The sequence below is a fragment of the Eurypyga helias genome, unplaced genomic scaffold, assembly GCF_000690775.1.
Source record: "Eurypyga helias isolate BGI_N326 unplaced genomic scaffold, ASM69077v1 scaffold16930, whole genome shotgun sequence".
In the NCBI taxonomy this organism is placed as follows: Eukaryota; Metazoa; Chordata; class Aves; order Eurypygiformes; family Eurypygidae; genus Eurypyga; species Eurypyga helias.
In genome coordinates this window covers 41286-59548 of record NW_010225263.1, presented here as the reverse complement: position 1 = coordinate 59548, position 18263 = coordinate 41286, and the positions used below count along the sequence as shown (strand labels likewise).

Here is an 18263-nt window from a genome sequence, read left to right as displayed (position 1 = left end):
TGTCCTGGCTTTCTTCAACCTAAATCTAGGAAAAGAAAACAGGACTGGAGTATGGGCACTCCAAAATCGTGGTTACCCTGACCCTGACCCTTTTCTTATCTTGTATTGAAGGGTAAACAGAAAAAAAACATTCCTGCCACACTTAGGTGTGTTTGCATATTTCAGCAGCCAACTTTGCAGGCAGATTGTGTGGATGTCTGTGTGTTGGGGCATTCCCCTGGTGACTTAATGATTAACACCATATGGTCAACTTCCAGAGCAGAAGCAGCAGGTAGGCACAGTATTTATTAGTAGTGACCATAAGATTTCCATGTGATTGGTGTGGTGAAGAAGTGAAGTCTTCATGATAATCCTTCCTTCTGACTGTTGGCAATATCAGCCTTCCCCCAGGGATTGCTGTCTACCTGCGTACGAAGACAGGGTTTTGATTTTTCTGTCTTTGGGAGAAAAACAATTGGGGCTGCACAGCAAATAGTTTGACGAGAGTTGTTCCTGGCCACGCATTGTCCTTTTTCTACATTGTGTTCCTGAATTTTCCCAGGAGCTCTCTTATCTGCATGCCTCACATCTTCTCCTGTGACAATGGAATGAAGCTTTTTAAGATGTCAGGCTGTGTGTGTACAAACAGTGCCTGGTGCACTGGAACTGCCTGGTTTTACTGTAATGAATCAAAAGGTAATTAAATGACGGGGGTGTTAACCTAGGAATCAGGAGACCTAACTTGGCTGTTCTGCTTCCTGCCCCTGATCAAATCACTTAATATCTCTAAGCTCCCTATGGAGAGAGAAGTATTCCTTTTCCTTGCAAAAGCACTGTGAACAAAAGTTTGCTTAAGACTGGATACTACTAAATATGGTGGTAATAGAGGATCTAAGAAATAGTTGGATAAGGAAGTAGTTCACAGTAAATTGTGGAGCACTGGTGCAAAGAAATGGGGTAATGAATGATGGGACCATCGAAAGGGAAGTTTTTCACCAGGTCTTTAGTAGCAAGCATCTGGAACTTTTCTGCTGAGAGGTTTCTGTCGTATATGATCTGAGCAACTACTTTGTGTAGCTGAAAATGCCTCTAATAAATTCCACAGAAATGAACTGAGAAGAAAATCCACTTGAGGAGGCAAAGGATTGGGCTTTGACATCACAGGTTGTGCTCTGGAGTGATCGTTTGTCAGGCTGAAGGCCCTCTTGGGGTTTTGGAAATAATCTGCAACTTACTTAAAATTAAAAAAAAAAAGGGAAGTTCGGTCTGATTGCAGCTTCTGGAGCAGCGTGCGTGTTGTTGGATTTGGACTCGTGAATGCCTGAGCCAGTTCCTCATCTGCAGTGACAAGTAATTGCAGAGTGGATTTGTAGTGCAGGTATCTTGCATTAAGTGTTATCAGATAGATGCTCATCATAACTGGAATTTCAAGGTATACTAAAATATGATTTGTGTTTTAGCCTTCTGATGAAATGCTTATTTTCCGGATTCTGATTGGAACCGCATAGAAACAGCCAGCGCAAGCTCCAGCAACCTCAGCCTGCTCCAGCCTGTATTCAGAGCCCAACTTTTAACAGAGGGTCCCACCTGTGATTAGCAGGCAAGCAGCATGATGAGAGGCACTGCAGAAAGAGGGCCAGATTTAAGGAGGGAGCTGAGAATTTAAATAGAGATTGACCAGGCATTTCCAAAACTGCACAGTCAACTTGGCAATTGCTGGTTACTTGCCTGAAAAAGGTCTCTCCAGCTGCTCTGTTCGTCTGCTGCATCATGTGTTGCTGGTGAAACCCAAATGAAGGCAAAACTGCCTGTCTGAAATGCACCTGCATTGTCCGAGAGAAGCACTACGCTGTGTCTGCTTTGGGAAAAAGGCTGAAATTTAGGGCATTGACCAGGAGCCTTGTGATTAACTAGTGGGAAGTTGCAGCTGAAATTTTTACTGGACCTTCAGCTCTTCAGTGTTTCTGTGCCCTGCGTGGTTGCTACCTGGAGGTGACTTTTGCATCTTATTTTTACAGCACGGGTGATAGTTGGCTACAGCCTGAATTTCTGCAACTTCACAGCAGGTGCTTTTGGGATGAGAGCTGTTCACTAGAAGACCCCTCATTTCCTTCTCCCTTTCTTATGCTGAGTTTTTACAGGCATCAGAGCATGTGGGCTTTAACAGGAAGGAAACACCCTGCCATGAGATTGTCTAGGGCTCTAGATTAAAATGGAAAAAACCCACATACTTTGATTTCTTTTGAATGATAACAAATGCCATTGTTGCTGAGGTATTGTATTTGCAGTGTACTGATAATGTTTGGTCAGTATTTTTGGGTTTCAGTATAACAGAGTGATGAACCTGGCTTTTTTGTTCCCTTGTGGCTATTTTATGAAGAAAGACAGTACATTTTCTAGCTGCTCAATACGTAGACCTTTTTTTTCTCTCAGACTTCTGGAGCTAATATTATTTCTGTTAGATACAGCATTATTACTAAGTGAGTTTCTTCTAATAAACTACAGTTTACCCCCATCAAAAAGTGAACTCGAGCTCCCTGATTTACAACTGTGACAGTGCTTTCCAACCCATGATATTAAGAGTTCTGGAAAATCAGTGCACTCCACTATTGCAGTGACATAAATGATGATCAGTAATTACATGGCAGGAGAAGCCTATGGAAGACCAGAGAATTAAACCCGGGGTCTCTTGTATTGCAGGCTAAGGGCTGAATAGCCTTAATAACTGGATTATCCCCTTGCTGAAAGTTCTGGCCTCTAACCTAGAAAAGGACTAGTGAGAATTTTCTTAGTCTTGAGTGGTACAAACCTCTGAAACGAAAATAAAATTATTCTGCCAGGAAGATGCAGTAGGTACAGGTGCTTAGAGATGCTCTACAGATGGATATATCTAGGTTTAGAACACACCTGATCTGCTTGCCTTCATGAAGAGCTTCATTGTAAACAAGGATAATAGGTTTTAGGACCCATTTCACAGACGCTGTTATCTTGTTTTGCTTCTATTTACCATAATTATGCTTCACCAATTTCCCCTCCATCACAAACCAGGCAATTTTGGAAGGTCGCATCCTGTTCATCTTTGCAGTTTCCTGATAATAACCAAAATAAGTCCTGAGGACCTTATTTAGGTTGTTGCGTGTTCCTGGAGTGGTTTTGAGCACTGGTACCAAGGAAACCAAAACTAACCTTGGTGGCCTGGGACCTTGTTTAGAATTGAAAGCAGAAATATTTGTGCACTAGAAAAAGATTTTTTTAATCTGTTTCTCTTTTTAATGTTGTTTTTTTCTATGATATGTTCCCTCAAGAGCTGGGGAGGGAGGTAGAGCAGAACTAAAGCAGTGTAAATCAGCAGAATTTTGCTGGAGGTGATATTCCCAGAGGCAGGAAGCAGAAAATCTCACTGGTGTACCCTGCCCCATCCGAGTGTGTCACTGGGGAATTTGGGTGTTGATGGTTCAAGTCAGGCAGAGAGGACTCAAACTGAGGACTCCCCTGCTTGTGTGAGCAAGCTGAACTGGGCATGGATTTGCTTGTGGAAGTCAAAAAAGTGCGGAAAAGGAGAATTGCTCCTGAATGGATTCAAACAACTTCAGCTCATTCTAAACCTGAGTTTTGCTTAGATTTTGATTCCTCAAAAAAAAAAACCCAAAAAGTTTCTCACCTGGATGCAGTCACAAGGATTTTATGCTGGAGGAGCTATTGGGTTTGTGTCTGTAAAAGAAATTCTTTCAAATACTCTTTGCCATCAGCTGAGAGAGTAGTCACCAGTGTCTGATGATGAAGAGACTGTGAAAGGGAAGCTTTGTGAGCATGCAGAGAGCAGACTGCCGCACCGTATTTTTTACAATGAGAGTGCAGCTGGACTTTGCTTTGTTACAGCACGTCGATGTTCTGAATTTGTAAATCAGCACGAGCAGAAACTGTCTGAGCAAAGAGGGTGGCTTTCTTGGCAGCCAGAGGCTTAGGGATTCAGCTGAGTGAACTGCAGAATGAAATACAATCCTCTGGTTTCCCATAAGCATTGGGGGGGGTGGTGGGGGAGCTGTATTTTGGCAGCACGTTTCACTGGCTTCACGTATGACTTTCTCAAATGCAATTCAATCACGCTGTCTTCCTCACTGTCAGGCTTAGCCGGAGGGGAGAATGAAGGGGCACAGTGAAAATCGGGTCTCAAAAGTTGATGGCGTAATGGGAAGCAAACTCACAGGGAAAGCTGCAGGGATTTTCCTTTCCAAGCCTGGTTTCAGATGAGGAGAGAAGGACTAAGCCTATTGAGTCGCTCCATGGACTGGTGACCTGAAGTAGCAGTGTTTGGCGCAAAGGCTTGAAAATTTGGGTGGGCAATTGCAATTTAGGTGTTTTCACTCTGAGCCAGGTAACAGCAGGGGCTAGAAAGCAGCATCTCCCCAGGGAAGTGGTAGCATTGTTCTGTCTTCTTCACCCTCGATTTCTGAACTCCTATCACAGCTGAGTCTGCTGAAGCCGAGGGTTCCTCTTGGCATTTGTGTGCCAACCGCCAGTCTTAATGTGGGCTCTGAAACGCCCAGCTGAAATACTCATTCCAAAGCTTGGGCAGCCTTGCCTGTAGCTGGATATTTTGGAGACACAAATGAGACTAAAGCCCTTTCTCCCTCCAACTGGTTAAAAACACGTGTGTTGAAGGAAATATGACCAGAGTTAAGAGACTGGGCAAAAATAGTTATGTCCCACTCCAAGCGGGTTTTGCGTGAAAAGTAAACACTGGGCAAGAAAAGGGGAAGGTGCAGAGGAAATTGGCTGTGGTTTTAGCCGGTGGAGCAGCACAGGGGAATCCAAATGCTGGTGGGGTGGATTAGTGTGAAAAGTGAGAGGGATTGAAAGGTGAGGGAGTTCAGCTGAGAGCAAATATGACCTGTATGTCAGAGCAAAATGATGTCAGCAGTGCAGGGGCAAGGATGCAAAAGGAAAGCTTGAAGTTGATCTGTTTTTCTAGAGAGCAGTGATGCTGACTGAAAAGGCAAATACTCTGGTTTAGTGAACTCTTTGCTGTTTCTTGTCACTGAGTTCACTGTTCCCCCTCCAGATACCCTGGCACACTCTGCAACCTGCCAACGCTAGTAAAGACTAACTGCCACCTCCCCATCCTCCTTTAGACTTAGGTCTTGCAGATTTGCTTAAAATCCCCTTTGCTCTGCCATGTTAACATCAAGGGACTGTTGTCTCTGTGAATTAATGCTTCAAACTCAGATGCAGCAATAATGATGCTCTGTGGCTCAGCCAGAGCCAGGTCCTGCTCTGACAACCTGTGCTTTTGGGACTCAGTTTTGGCTATTAGAGCGTAAGGTGAGGGAGTTGAGATTTCCTTCCCAGCTTCTGCCAGCAGCCAGGAGGGAGTTTGCATGGCTCTAGGGAGTAGCAAGAAGGGGGAACAGTTAAATGTGCCACAGTCAAATCCAACCCCTTTGCCTCCAGACAGCCTGATCAAGAAGTCAAAAAAGCCATGATCTAGAAAGGAAAAGCCTCCTCTCCCATTCCTATGAGCCAATGTCACAGACTGAAACCCAGAAACTGGGGCTTTTCAGTTAGTTCCTTAGGTTTTTTGGCTTGTTTGTACAGCTAGCATGCACACCAATATTCAGTACTGAGGGCTCACTGGCAGTGCAACTTAACCCCTTTTGCTGGGAGGCAGCACACATGGGTGTTTCTGGGGAGTAAGAAAAGGGCTCGGGAATGTTGCAGTGCAGACAGTAACCAGCCACTTCATCCTCAGTGCGAAAGAGGTATGGGGGCCCTTCCACAACAGCCCAGGCAATTTCCAGCTTGTTAATTAAAAAAGCCACTCAAAACTTTTTATGGAAGTTTCTCATTCCTTTGTTGCCCAGAAGAGTGAATTATGGAGCCGCTTTCGGTCCCTCAGTCACTCGGATAACTGTCGGACACAAATGACTTCCCCACATGGTACTATAATGAGTAGTGTATCGCTCCACCAGCAATTTCTCTTGAATTGATGGGAGGAAGCCTGTGGATATTATTTCAAAATGTGGCCCAATTGTACCTTGAATTAAGTTAACTAACTTAATTAAGGTTAAGTTAGAGGGTACCGATGGTGAATTGTAGAAATGCTTTAGGTATGGATATGTTTACATAAAGTAAGGTAGGCAGCAGTTGGGAAAGTGTGTCTGTGTGTGTGTATTTTAGGGCTTTCTTCCCTAAATATGCGTGTCATACTAGATGAGGATAAACTCATCCTGCATGGACAGAGCACAGGGCAGTCCAGTCCGTCTGGATGCAGGATAACAGCTCCGGCAGAGCCCTCAGAGACGAGGGCTGTGCTGCATGTACTTAAGAGGCTGAAAAGAAACAAGATTGGAGAGATATGGAAAAGAAATTTCCCTAGGGCACTCCACCCAGGCCCAGCAGAAGGAGAGAAAGTGAACACTGAGCTGTGCTGCAGGAGTAAATTGTCCATCCTGTGGTGATGCCACCATAGTTGCCCAAACCCTCGGTGAGGACCCGTTTTGTGTGTGCTGTGGCTTCTTTTCAGAAAGGCTTTCTGGACAGTTTCTCTGCTGACCCAGACTGGCCCCACTGCTGTGAGCAACTTGAAAATGCTATTAATGAGGAGAGAAGGCAGAGGGCTTTCACAGCAGAAAGACTTAGAGGTAGATTTTTTTAAGATAATCAAAGCAAACAGTCTGTGGTGACAGAGTGAAGGGGAGAGGTTGGGTTTGGACTGTTGGCATGGATGTCTAAGTTCAGGAGAGATGTGGATGGTCCAAGCTGCCTGCTCTCTGCAGCTGCTCACCCTGAACATCAGCACGGAGGGCGAGGTTTTCTGAACGGCTCTTTGGAGAAGTTTATTCTCTTCATACACTGCACTTGCTCAGGTTCTAACACTGCACTTGCTCGGGGTCCAACACCCAGAAATACTGGGAGGTCAGAACTAACTGCCATCACCTCAGATACCACGGTAGGTGTCTGCATCCTCCCTGCATGCTGCAGCAAGCAACACATGACTCAAAATACCTGGGCTGTGCTTTGCTTGGCACATCCAAGTGCAATCCGTATGTGCTTCCTGATGCCTTGGTGCCTCATCTTTTCCCTAAGTTCTGGGCGGTCGGTTTGGGCACTTAGGAGGTAGACCAAACCCCCGTGCTTGTGCTCCCCGGTCCTCTCCTGAACTCGTACAGGGTGTGAAGTGAGGCAACCAGGTGCTGCTGGCGCAAGGCCGCCTACGATTCCTCTACATTGTTCTGTGCTAGCTCGTGTCTCTCCTTCATACTTACATCCCACGGATCCAGGCCAGGTTCTTTCTTTGCAGCAGACAGAAAAAGGCAGATAATCTGTTTCACATGCAATGCTGGAGCAGCCAGAATGAACTTGTTTCTGAATGAACCAGATGCCGGGAGTATTTTTTTAGACAAAGATTAAAAGGAAAAGAAACAACACAATGGTGGCCCACTGAAATCAAAGAGAGGACTAGATGAGCTCACTCCTTTATCCTCAGAGCTGAGGAGCCTAACAAAGACAGATATTAAAAATGCCTTCAAATATGCCAATAAATTACTCTCCTTGGCATCTCTTCAGAGTTGGCAGGCTCCATAAATCCTCTTGCACAGTTTGATTAAGCTTTGGCTTTCAGAGTCAGGCCAATATTTGAATCTTTCTGTGAAACTCTATGCTGGTCTGTGTAAACAGTTTTTTTCTTTATTTTATGTTTTAGAAATGCTTTCATCTCGCATTTCCTTGTTGGCTCTGGAGCCTCGGCAGCAAAAGCAGGACTCTGGAGCCTGTCTTTTCCCAACCAGGAGGAGTTCTGCAGTTTCAAATGATCTCTAGACCATTTTTGCAATAAACGTACATTGTGGTGAAGTGGCAAGGCTGTGCTCTACTGCAGATTGCCTTCTTACCTCTTTTGCCTCAGCTTGCATATCCATTTCTGTAACGTGTTGCCTCTTATTCTTTGCCTTTGAATTCTTGAACAGCTTTCCCCAGTGATTTTCATCTCCTCTGACAATTGATTACACCCCTTTCTGAAGTGGTTCTCCTCCCCACAGTAACAGTCCTATGCTTCTGAATAATTCACAGTGAAAGAAGACTAAAACCACCTCTATATAGCTTGCCAAGGCCAAGTTAATCTTGAAGTAGTCATTAGGTCTTTTACCTTTCCCTTTCCAATAGGCTGAAATTAGCTTCTTGTTTAAATCCGCAGCGTGCAGGCTCAGATTTGCTTCATCACTGGGCTCCTAACCCTACCTATTGTAATGTCAGGTGTGACTCATCCTCCTCTTGCCTGCCAGAGATGGAAAAAAAAACAGTGAAGGAACATTCATTGCGCAGACTTTGTCTTCTCCCTGTTTGTTTTCTGCTTTTTCCTATGTGCTTGGGAAGAATCGATGTTGGTGGCCAAACCTAAGACCTAGTGTCATGGGCTCACTTCTCAGCGCTGCCTCAGATAAGCAGTGTGATTATGGATCCTCAAAGGCGTTTTGGTAAAGTCCATTAAAATCTAATCTTGGGGAATGTGCAAGGATTCCCTTGAGAACCTGGGTCCGACCTGGAGATGGGGATGATGGCTGAATGATGGGCCCAGCTCTTGCTGTGCAGCCCTCAGCGAAGGGGGCTAGCCCATCTAACTGGGAGGTCTCAGCATCGCTGTAGGAGTAACAAGTCTCTGACCATCCGAGCTATTCAGGGCTGTACGTCTTACTCGTCCTTCCAGCTTTGAACTTTCTGACCTGCTGTGTCTTTTCAGGAACTTTAAAATTAAAAGAATCGGAATATAACCAAGACCACAAAAAAAGCTCCTTTGAAGTATTTTCCTATGTGTTTTTTTTTTTTTCTTGATTGGCCTTTACAGGTTTGTCTGGGGTACTTTGGTCCCCTTTGTACTTGACCCTATGTAAATAGGCCACCCAGGGTTGTGTAATGGATTCCTGGTTCCTCTTGACAAGACTATCAGAAAAGGATTAATTGTTTTCCCATGCAGCCCTGGGGAGAGTTTACCATTGCTTAAAACGAGAGTGGGATCATGCCCCCAGTCTGTTAATAAGTGCAGTGGTCATTCTCCCTCCATGTTTGTCTTACTAAATCAATACATCAGTCAGAGTAATTGACCTGCATCTCCCCGTGTTGTACCTATAGTCCAACTGGGGTAATTTATAGACAGCAGCCAGAGTCTGATACTGTCTGAGCAGCCCATGCAGCTGGTGACCCACGTGGGAACTGGGGTCGACTCCTCAGTTTGGAAAGCACAGACTCCTGGAGTGACATCTTGACAAAAACCTATGTTAGATATTCCATATATCTAATGGCCAAATTTAATTTCTGTTTATTAGTAGTACCAAAGGCAGAAGTGTCAAAAATCACTAGCTATTATCAGGGGCCAATATGCATTTGATCCTTGTGGCCTTTTCATTCCATATTAGTGTTCATGAGCTATTTGTTGATGAGTGGGGAGAGGCAGGGAAACAGATAGATTTCAGCACAGCAAGGAAGGTTGTAACTATTTGAACAACACTGAATTTTCATATTTTGGGCCAAATTCTCTCCTGGTGATAGTCAGCAAAGTTACATCAGTTTACACCACCAGAAGATTTGGAGCCAGATGGGTCTATCCCACACGTTTGCTGCTTTATCTGCCTTGGTTTATTTTGCTAGTCTCTCTTGCTCAGCACTGTTTGCAAGACAGTTAATCCTTCTTGTTCCCTGGAGCTTTGACTGGGCAGCATCGAGCAGCCATTTCTGCACTAGGGGAAAGCGAGATCAAATTTATCTGCTTAATATCCACTGCACTGACATTCTGTCCTTCTTGCCTGGGGCTGGCACATTAAACATGTGACTGCTGTCACGCTTATTGTTACAGTCTTCTGGCTTTTAGGAGCAGGGCTGAGGACTCTCTTTTTACCTCCCTTCCCATTCATTTTTTATCTGGAAAAGGAAATAACGGAGATTTCTCTCTCTGTCGTCCTCCCCCCTCCTTAAAATGCTTTCAGAGCAGTCTTGTGCTTCCGAGCCCTGACACTGCACTCACTGGACCTTCTCTGCACTGAAGGATTTCACCTGCTCGCAGTTCTCTGTAGCCAGGACCCCAGCACGGGGGTAGAAGCATCCTGTGCATGTGTGGGTTGCATTCTGACTCAGCACCACAATGAATTGCACCGGTATGAATCAGGGCATTTAGCAATTGATCCTGCTGTGTGCCAGGTAGGAAGCCAAAATGCCACGTGGCCTCTAACGGCTGCAGTCAGAGCAAATCCCCAGCGTAAAACAGAGGTAAAGCTTGAGAGAGCCGCAGTGACTCCAGGTCCTGGTCTCAGCAGCCCAACCCTCACTGAAGGTCAGTAGGATTTGGGCTCCCGAGCGCCTAGCTCACACCCGCAGCCGAGTCGCTGCAGTTTAAGTGACAAGGCACCGGCTGTGCTGCCGTAAGGACAGCTTTCCATGGGAAAGCTCTCTGCCCACCCTGCTCCCAGGGCAATGGAGCTTCAGCAGACACCATTTAGTGAAGTTGGGCTGTGCCAACTCCCTGGCTCTCCATAACCTGCTTGTGTGGATTGCTCTTGTGTGGGGAAGTGAGGCATGCTTGTGAGCATCGCCCTGGCAGGACTGTGATGGAGTTTGAGGGAGCCTTGCCAGAGAGAGCAAAAGACAAGATTGGCTCAAAATGAGCAGCTTTTTATTTAAAAAAAAAAAAAAAAGTCTCTCTACTATGGTAATGCCTACTGGCTTCCAATCATTAAAAATAATACAGAAATTAACAGATGGAGCCATAGAGCCATCTTTCTTGTCCTTTGTTTAGGGCTGGATGAAGGCTAATGAAACCCCAGACTGCGGGTTTGTTTGCCTTACATAATGGGCAGGCAAACTGTTTTCGGCAACTGCAACATTCAGTCGAGAGATTCATGGAGGGAAGCCTTAATTAGAGTAATTGCTCTATTTATATAACGATTCCCTTTTGTCTGCAATCGAATAGATCTTTGAGAAATCTTATTTCGAGTTAATTTCTTCCCTGTTAGTTTAGCGCATGCATCTTAATGAAGACGAACATGCTGGGTATCTCCTGATCTCCCTGCTCTTCCCCATCACTAGAGAGGAGACTGTGGGGTGTTAATCCTGTGCTGCTGCAGCTTTTCACTGTGAGAAACATGGGAGAAACACAAACAGGCAGGAAATGTTAATACCAGGAACATAGAAATCTTGCTTTCCTCCAGCAGTTTGGCATTGACTTATTGCACGGGCAGAATCCTGAATAAGGGTTCTCTGAGGCACGTGCTGTGATGGAGTGGAGGTGAGGCTGAGGGTCTGCCATGGTGTCTGTGACAGGCTGGCCTTGAGCTCCTGGCAAAATGAAGTGATGAATTTCCCAGGGTCTCTGTTCCCGGCCTGTAGGATGTCTCTGCTGTGCGCTCGCATTTGAAAGACGAGCTGCTCGGGGGCACGGGCTTTCTCTGACAAGGTAAATGCACCCTGCCCAGGGCAACAGAGTCCTGATGGGAGCTGATGTGTCTACGACTTCCTTTAATACAAGAAATAAGGATTTCTTCCTTGTTCAGATGGCTGACAATGTGAAGGGAATGGCTAAGCAGGAAGTTGTATTCCTCTTCCTGAAGTGCGTTACTTCTGTGGGTCTGGGCTTGTCAGTGTTTTCCTAGAACGTGGCGCAATTTCACATACTCTAGTCACTGTGATATTACTCATGAAATTAATTATCCTGATGCAGATGGCACATCCATGGGTTACCTAAACCTATCAGGGATTCCAGTATTGAGAAAGGGATCTTGTACATTCAGGGAAATGAATGCTTGGAAACATCTGTTTTGTGCACACATCCCTTCACTGACTTCCAGGCCATTAGACTGATTTGCAAACTCAGGCTTTTGAGACAGAAGTTGCAACGCTGCATCTGAGCAGCACCAGAGAAGTCCAGTACAGCCCTGCCCAGCAGACTGGGAGACCTTGGAGCCCTTCCCAGCACAGTCTGAGCCATGCACTGGGAGGAGGGGAGGAGCGGTGTAGGTCCCCTGCTCTCCCTCACCTGCTCTGGGCTGAGCTCCCAGGGCTGACACAAATTTTTCCTTATGCTTGGCACTGCTATGTGTGCATTTTTTCCTTGTAACTTCACAGGCCCTCTATGGACTAATCTCCAGCTTTTAATTTCTTGTCATGACTTGCTGCATTTTCTTTCAGTAAATGTTTTCAAATGATCTCGTGGAGTCATGCTTTTGGTTCATTCCAGCTGCTGGTTTTGGCCGCGATCCTGCTGAGGGGTTAGCTGAGGTCAGGGAGAGCCTTGCTCGAGTTTGCTGCTCGGCAAACTGGAGTGGCCCAAAGGGACCCAGTCTGAAGATGCTCCCGAGGTGGTTTTTACACTGGGAATGGGATAATTCCTCATGGTCGGATGTGATCGCAGAGCCAGGGCCTGATGACCTGATTCAGGTTTAAGACTGACAGTCTTACTGTTAGTTCTGTTGGGAGGAATCTTGGATTTGGGTGATTACATGTTTCTTTTTGCTCAGGAACATCTCTGGTTTGCCTTGTTGTTACTGCTGAATTGTTTTTCCTCTGTGTTTCTTCACTGAGCTCTGTGTGCCAGAGGTTGAGATTCATGCTGGATTCTGGATTGTCATGCAAAATTAGAGATACTCAATAAAGATTAGGAGATGACATTTTGCCACAAAAAACTTTCTGCTGATCATCTCTCGTCATCTGCAAAAACATTGGAGGATTGCACTTGGCAGGACATTTAGGGCTATCCAACCTGTGAAGCAAGAGTCAAACTCCGGCTGTCCCATGGATGCCAGGAACAGCCAACACTTTGTAAGGCATTTTCCAGCTGTTTCTGAGTGCAGCTGAAGGGATCGGATGACAGATGGGCTACACTTCCAAAAACCTGTCTCCTGCGCAGCCTGTATGTGTGCAGAGGGTAGTGTCTGTGCAGAAATGCCTCCTGTATGGTCAGAGACATGGGTATGGGCTCCAGCTACTTATTTCAGGTGAAGGCTGAGCTTGTAATTAAGTTCCTCAGAAATCTCAAGTTCTTTGTTTGCTTTGCTGGAAGTGCCATCAGATAGCAGAGGCGGTGTGAGAGGGGCTGTCAGATGCTGCCCTGTTGCAGCAGAGAAACGTCAGTACTGCCGAAGGCAGAGAGAGAGAAGGAGGAGGATTCATGGGCTCTTGAGCCTTTGAGAGGTCATTATAGTATTTTGTTTTTTCCTGATGTACTGGACAACACAAAACTTCAGCTCTGTCAGTGCAACAATTTCTGGTGAATTCAAATAGTGTTTGAGAGGGTTAGTTATTCATTTTAGTGGAAACTGGCTTCAAAAATTTCCTCCTTTGATTTTATGTACTTCTTACAGTAAGGCAGGAAACCCTGTTCCAGTGCAAAAACACCAGTCCTGTCTCTGCTGGAGTCACCTTTTGCACATCTGCTTTTCAGCCCGTTCGCCACCACCTTCAGCAGTCTGCGACGGACCTGCCGCCTCTAAAATTCACCAGGAGATTTTCTGTAAGGGAAGAGCAGCAATGGCTGCATCCGCCGGCTGAGTAACCTGCCGGGGTGCGGGACCATGTTTGACGTGCTGAATGATGCCCGTCTAAGGCAACGTTTGCAGTGCTGGTTCCCAAGTGCAGATGCAGTCGAGGTCTCGGCGCAGCGTACAGTATGTTGATCAGGGATGAATTTGAACAGTCATTTTGGTTTGAATGTTACGTTTTGCTTTTTCAGAGCTCAAAACCGCCCACCTCATAGGGTGGCCCTTGCCTAATCCTCATTGTCCTGACAAAACGGGTGTTTTAAGCAGCCAGGAATGCATTTACCTTGGCTCTCAGCTTGTTGCGTTGGGACGCCTTTACTTGGTGCCATTTTGGCATCATGTGGAATAAAGCAAGCAAATAGGAAAGTAAACACACTTTTGTATCCCAGGGCTCTGAGTCGGTCTGGGATTGGGCGGCCCAATTTAGGTTTTGGTCTTATATGGTTGAGCATGAATGGGAACCCAAGCAAAGCATGTTACCAGCCCTTTTCAGAGACTATTGGCTTTCATTATAGGTTGGGTTTTTTCCTCTCCACATTTAGCATAAGCTTCCTGGTGTAATGGAGGCGGTGGTAGGTCAGGAGTCAGGAGACATGGGACTTATTCCCAGCTCCTCTCTCCTTTTTGTCTTGTCTTTATGGACTGTTTTGGTCTATACCACTCCCAAAACCAGCGAGCTCTGATCTTGTTTGAACTTTCTAGGTGTTCCAGCAATGCAAATAAGAGCCACTGAGGTGTGGATACCCATCTGTGGGGACAAAGAAGCTGGGCAGGGAATTTCTAGAGAAAGATGGGGCTTCCAGGAGATTTCTGGCCCATTTTGCAAACCAAGGGAGTTTGGTTCAAGACTTGCAAAGCTTGAAGGTCTCTGTGAGAGACTTTGGCTTGACCCATTTCTTGTTTGGAAACCAAGCTTTTGCTGGGGAGCAGTATCCCACAGATGTTTTGGGACAGTCTCTTGGGAAACAAATTGTGTTGAAGTTCTGTTGGTAGAAAGCGAGAAGAACAGGTTGAAAGGGTTAGGGAGATGGAGAAGTTCTGCTTGTCCTTGAGCCTGACCCTGGACATGCTGAATAACTGAGGGCTGAAGAGTCCAGAGAAGCATGGGAAGACCCCAGCTGCCGGATTTGCTCCCCTCGTGGTGACTGCACTTTCTCCTGGTGTTTTGGGGGGGAACGGTGGAAAACAATTCTGCCATAGGGAGTGCCATGGCAGTACATGTCCTGGAAGGGCTCAGGAGCTGGAGTGTTTGTGCTAATGTCAGCAGAGTCTGGGGTCCTGCAGCAAGGTCTCAGCTGCAGATGCCCCATCCCCTTTGACTCTGAAGTCCCCTCAGGATGGACTACTGGGGACACAACTGAAATAAATCTTGCAGTTGTCTGTCTTCTCCCCATCTCCTCTCTAGGTAGGGAATGACTAGACCTTTTATCCGCTCGTCCTAGGAGCATTTGTACGTTCTGAAAAGCTCCTACAGTCAGAATGGAGTGGGTCTCGCTGCACCTCCCCTTTTCATTTCCCCATTGCCGAGATGCAGCAGACTTGGCCATTCCTGAAACAGTGACCGATTGTCTGGTTTGGCTGGTTCAGCTATTTGCTAAACTAACGCTCTTTCATCTTCGAGGAAATCGTCTGGACACCTCCACCCGAGTGCAGCTCGCTTTATGCTGCTGTTTCAATAGGCAAATAAAAGCGGCTATTTTCCCAATTTAAACATAACCTGATTTCTCTCATGAATTAGAAATACTTGAGGGGAGGGGAAAGATTGGTTTTTTACTGACTTTTTAAGAACTATGATCCTAAATTAACAAGCCAACTAGCTCTTCCTGCCTGGGGAAAGGATTCCCCTCCTCCCCCAGTATTTCCCTTCCCCTTAAGAAATATCTGCAGCACTCACACTTCATCATTCTTTTCGGGACCAAAAGGGCACCTGCCAGGGCTCTCGCACTGTGTGCGTGATGCATGGCTTTTCTCATTCCTCCCTGTCAAATCAGGGCACTTTGGCTGAGGTTTGAGATTTATTTTCACTGGTAGCAGAGTGAAAATGTTACAAGAAGAAATCTTCTTTCGGAGTTTCACCGTTGAGGGAGGGAGATGGTCACCTGTCTGCTCTCATCTGCTTAGGGAGGCTCTAAAAACCAGCACCTTGCTCGTTTTCCTCGGTTTCCTGAGATGACAGGAAGGAAAGTGTAGGCTTCTGGCTGCGCTTCAGCAGGCTGAGGTTTAGGAAAAAGACGCAGCTCAGGACTGACTCCAGTCCAACGCCTGGCTGGCTGGTGAGCAGCATTCGAGAGAGAGTTTGTATCCCTGAGAGATTAATACAGAAATAAATAACCACCGAACCCACTGTGCAGCATTTATAATGTTACGAACGATGCAATACAACTTTCTTATTGTGGTGACCAAGGATTTGACCAAAGGAAAAGGGACTGAGTTAAAACACACCGTGACGTCTTCCTTTAGAGCGTGAGTCAAGTTCTTTGCATGCGGTTCCAGTACAGTGAAATTGAGAAGTCTGGCCAGCAACTGGGTTCAACAGGAAAGCTGAGGACAAGCTTTTGTGCAACTGCTAATAGGTCCCTCTCCCGTAGCCGTGCCATGAGAGGAAACAAACAGCCCTTTTTGTTCTGCAGTTCATGACGAAGAACCCCAACATGCGGCTGGGCAGCCCAGGGCTGGGTGGCGAGAGCGCGATTCTGCGGCACCCCTCTGGGCCCGGCTGAACCAGCGTCAGATGGAGCCACCCTTCAGGCCCCGAATTGTATGTGGGAAGGAGGAGGAAGGGAGGGGTGGGAGGAGGATCCCTTTGGGTTTTTTTTACCTCCACTGGGCTCTTTAAGCAGGTTTCTTCGTGTGAGACAGGAAGGGAGGTGGGTGGAGGAAGGGCAACCTTGACACAAAATGCCCTGACCCAGGAGCCAGGAGTTGAGGTCTCTGCTCTTGGCTTGGCTGCTGGTTGGCCACCTGATGTTGTACAGTTCACTCTTCCCCTCCATGCTGGGTTTTTAAAAGCAGCTCAGCCAAAAGATGCAGGTTTGTAAAAGCAACTGCAGCAGATCAGGCACCTCACTGCCCTTTGCATTGCCCCAAATATAAGGCAGGGTAAGTAGTCCTCATCCTGCCCACTCCTCCTGCCTCTTCCCAGCAAGGAACGTTACCTGGAGTCAAGCCATTTGTCTTCCTATGACCCAGTAATTCCTTATTGAACAAGTGTAATGGCTTGAACATATGGGAGCGTACACCCCCTCCTCGCCCCAAAACCCAGCTGAGACACTCTGCAGATACGGAGGGACTGTGTGGAGTCAGCAGACTGGAAACACGGCTGATAACTGCTTTAAATGCTGGGCCTGTGCTGACACTTGAGAAAAAGAACTGATTAAGGTGCCCTGCCCTGCCATGTCCGGGTAGGCAACCCATCAGAGGTGGTGTCAGTGAAATCAGAGAGGGGTTTCTCTGACAGAGGCTTGCACAGGCCCTAAAAGGGTTTAGGAGGGTCTGTGGGGGCACTCAGCTGCTCCCAGTGCAGCCCTAGAAGGAGCTTTCGGTAAGCTCAGTCTGGGTTATGGAAGTGGTGGGTCATTGCACTCAAGACCAGAAGAAAGACGCATCACGAGTGTCAAGCAGATGATATGTATTTTTGACATCTCTGTCTTTTGTCTTTTCTGTTTGACAGAAATCCAAAGATGACGTGAGCAACTTCGATCCAGATTTTATAAAAGAGGAGCCCATTCTGACTCCCATTGAAGAAGGAATTCTTCCGATGATAAACCAAGATGAATTTAGAAACTTTTCATTCACAAGCCCAGAACTACAGCAATAGCTACGGCTCTGGTGAAGGGCTGCTGAGCGGACTGGGGGGAAATGAAATGAAACCCAAGTTTACCAGTAATTTCATTCTCAAGGAGTAACAGTGCACTGACTTCATGCGACACAGCAGCACCACTGTCAACGTTACCTTAATGTGAAATTGAAACCTTCCTGTGTTTGTAGGGTTTATGCAGCTCTTGGATCAAATATTGACAGGGGTGGAACAACCACGATATTGTAGATAGCTGATGCAGACAGAGAATTGAATGCTGAGCTCGTTGGTTCAGCCTGAATGTCACCGCTTGCAGTGGATTCAAGGAGTCGGTGTGAGCATGAAACAAGTGTCTTGCAGCTCTGAGCCAAACAGACTTGTTACAATTCTGATTGTTTGCAAGACTATTTTGAGGAGTCCCAGCACTGTCCGGTGTTCTGGAGCTGTGATCCAGCATCCCGTGGCCTGACTGAACCAGGTGTTCCTACTGACTTTATGTGTTTCTGCAGTATTTATTTCTTTCCCAAGGACAAATGGCTCTCTTTGCCACTGTTTGGGTTTCCATGTGAAATATTTCATTGTGCTGACTAGCAGAAGGATAAAAACAAATGCCCTGTGCCCCACACGGATTCTTCCAAATCAAAGAGAAGGCATGTGCTTGTAGCGTTTCCCTGTTTGTGCGATATGAAAAGTTTTAGTGTTTGCATTCTGTGAAATGCCTTTTTACTTCACGCATCTTCAATGCTCCTTTCTTTGCCTCCCAGCTGTTTTCAACTATAAGGTAACTTGTAAAACCTTACTGTTTATTTAGGCCCATTCTATTTAATTATGCTCTACAGAGCCCCTTTTGTGGGTTTAGTGCCTCATTAAAATTTTGATCCAAAGTGGTGGAGCTTAAATTATTTGTAGCATTATTGCGATGGGAGCCACGGAGCTGCCAAACTGCTTGAAAGCAGATTCGTCGACCAACA

The 18263-nt window shown here is 46.2% G+C and overlaps 1 protein-coding gene across 1 annotated transcript in view; it reads left to right on the top strand.

The window, feature by feature from the left end:
• LOC104507553 (protein kinase C eta type-like) overlaps positions 1 to 17959 on the top strand; it is a gene marked incomplete at its 5' end in the record, with an annotated part of 89389 nt that extends 71430 nt beyond the window's left edge. The window contains 3 exon segments of the mRNA XM_010148880.1: positions 16127 to 16199; positions 16202 to 16254; positions 17167 to 17959. Of these exon segments, the coding sequence (XP_010147182.1) occupies positions 16127 to 16199; positions 16202 to 16254; positions 17167 to 17313 (273 nt within the window).
• Between the last annotated feature and the right edge of the window lie 304 nt (positions 17960 to 18263).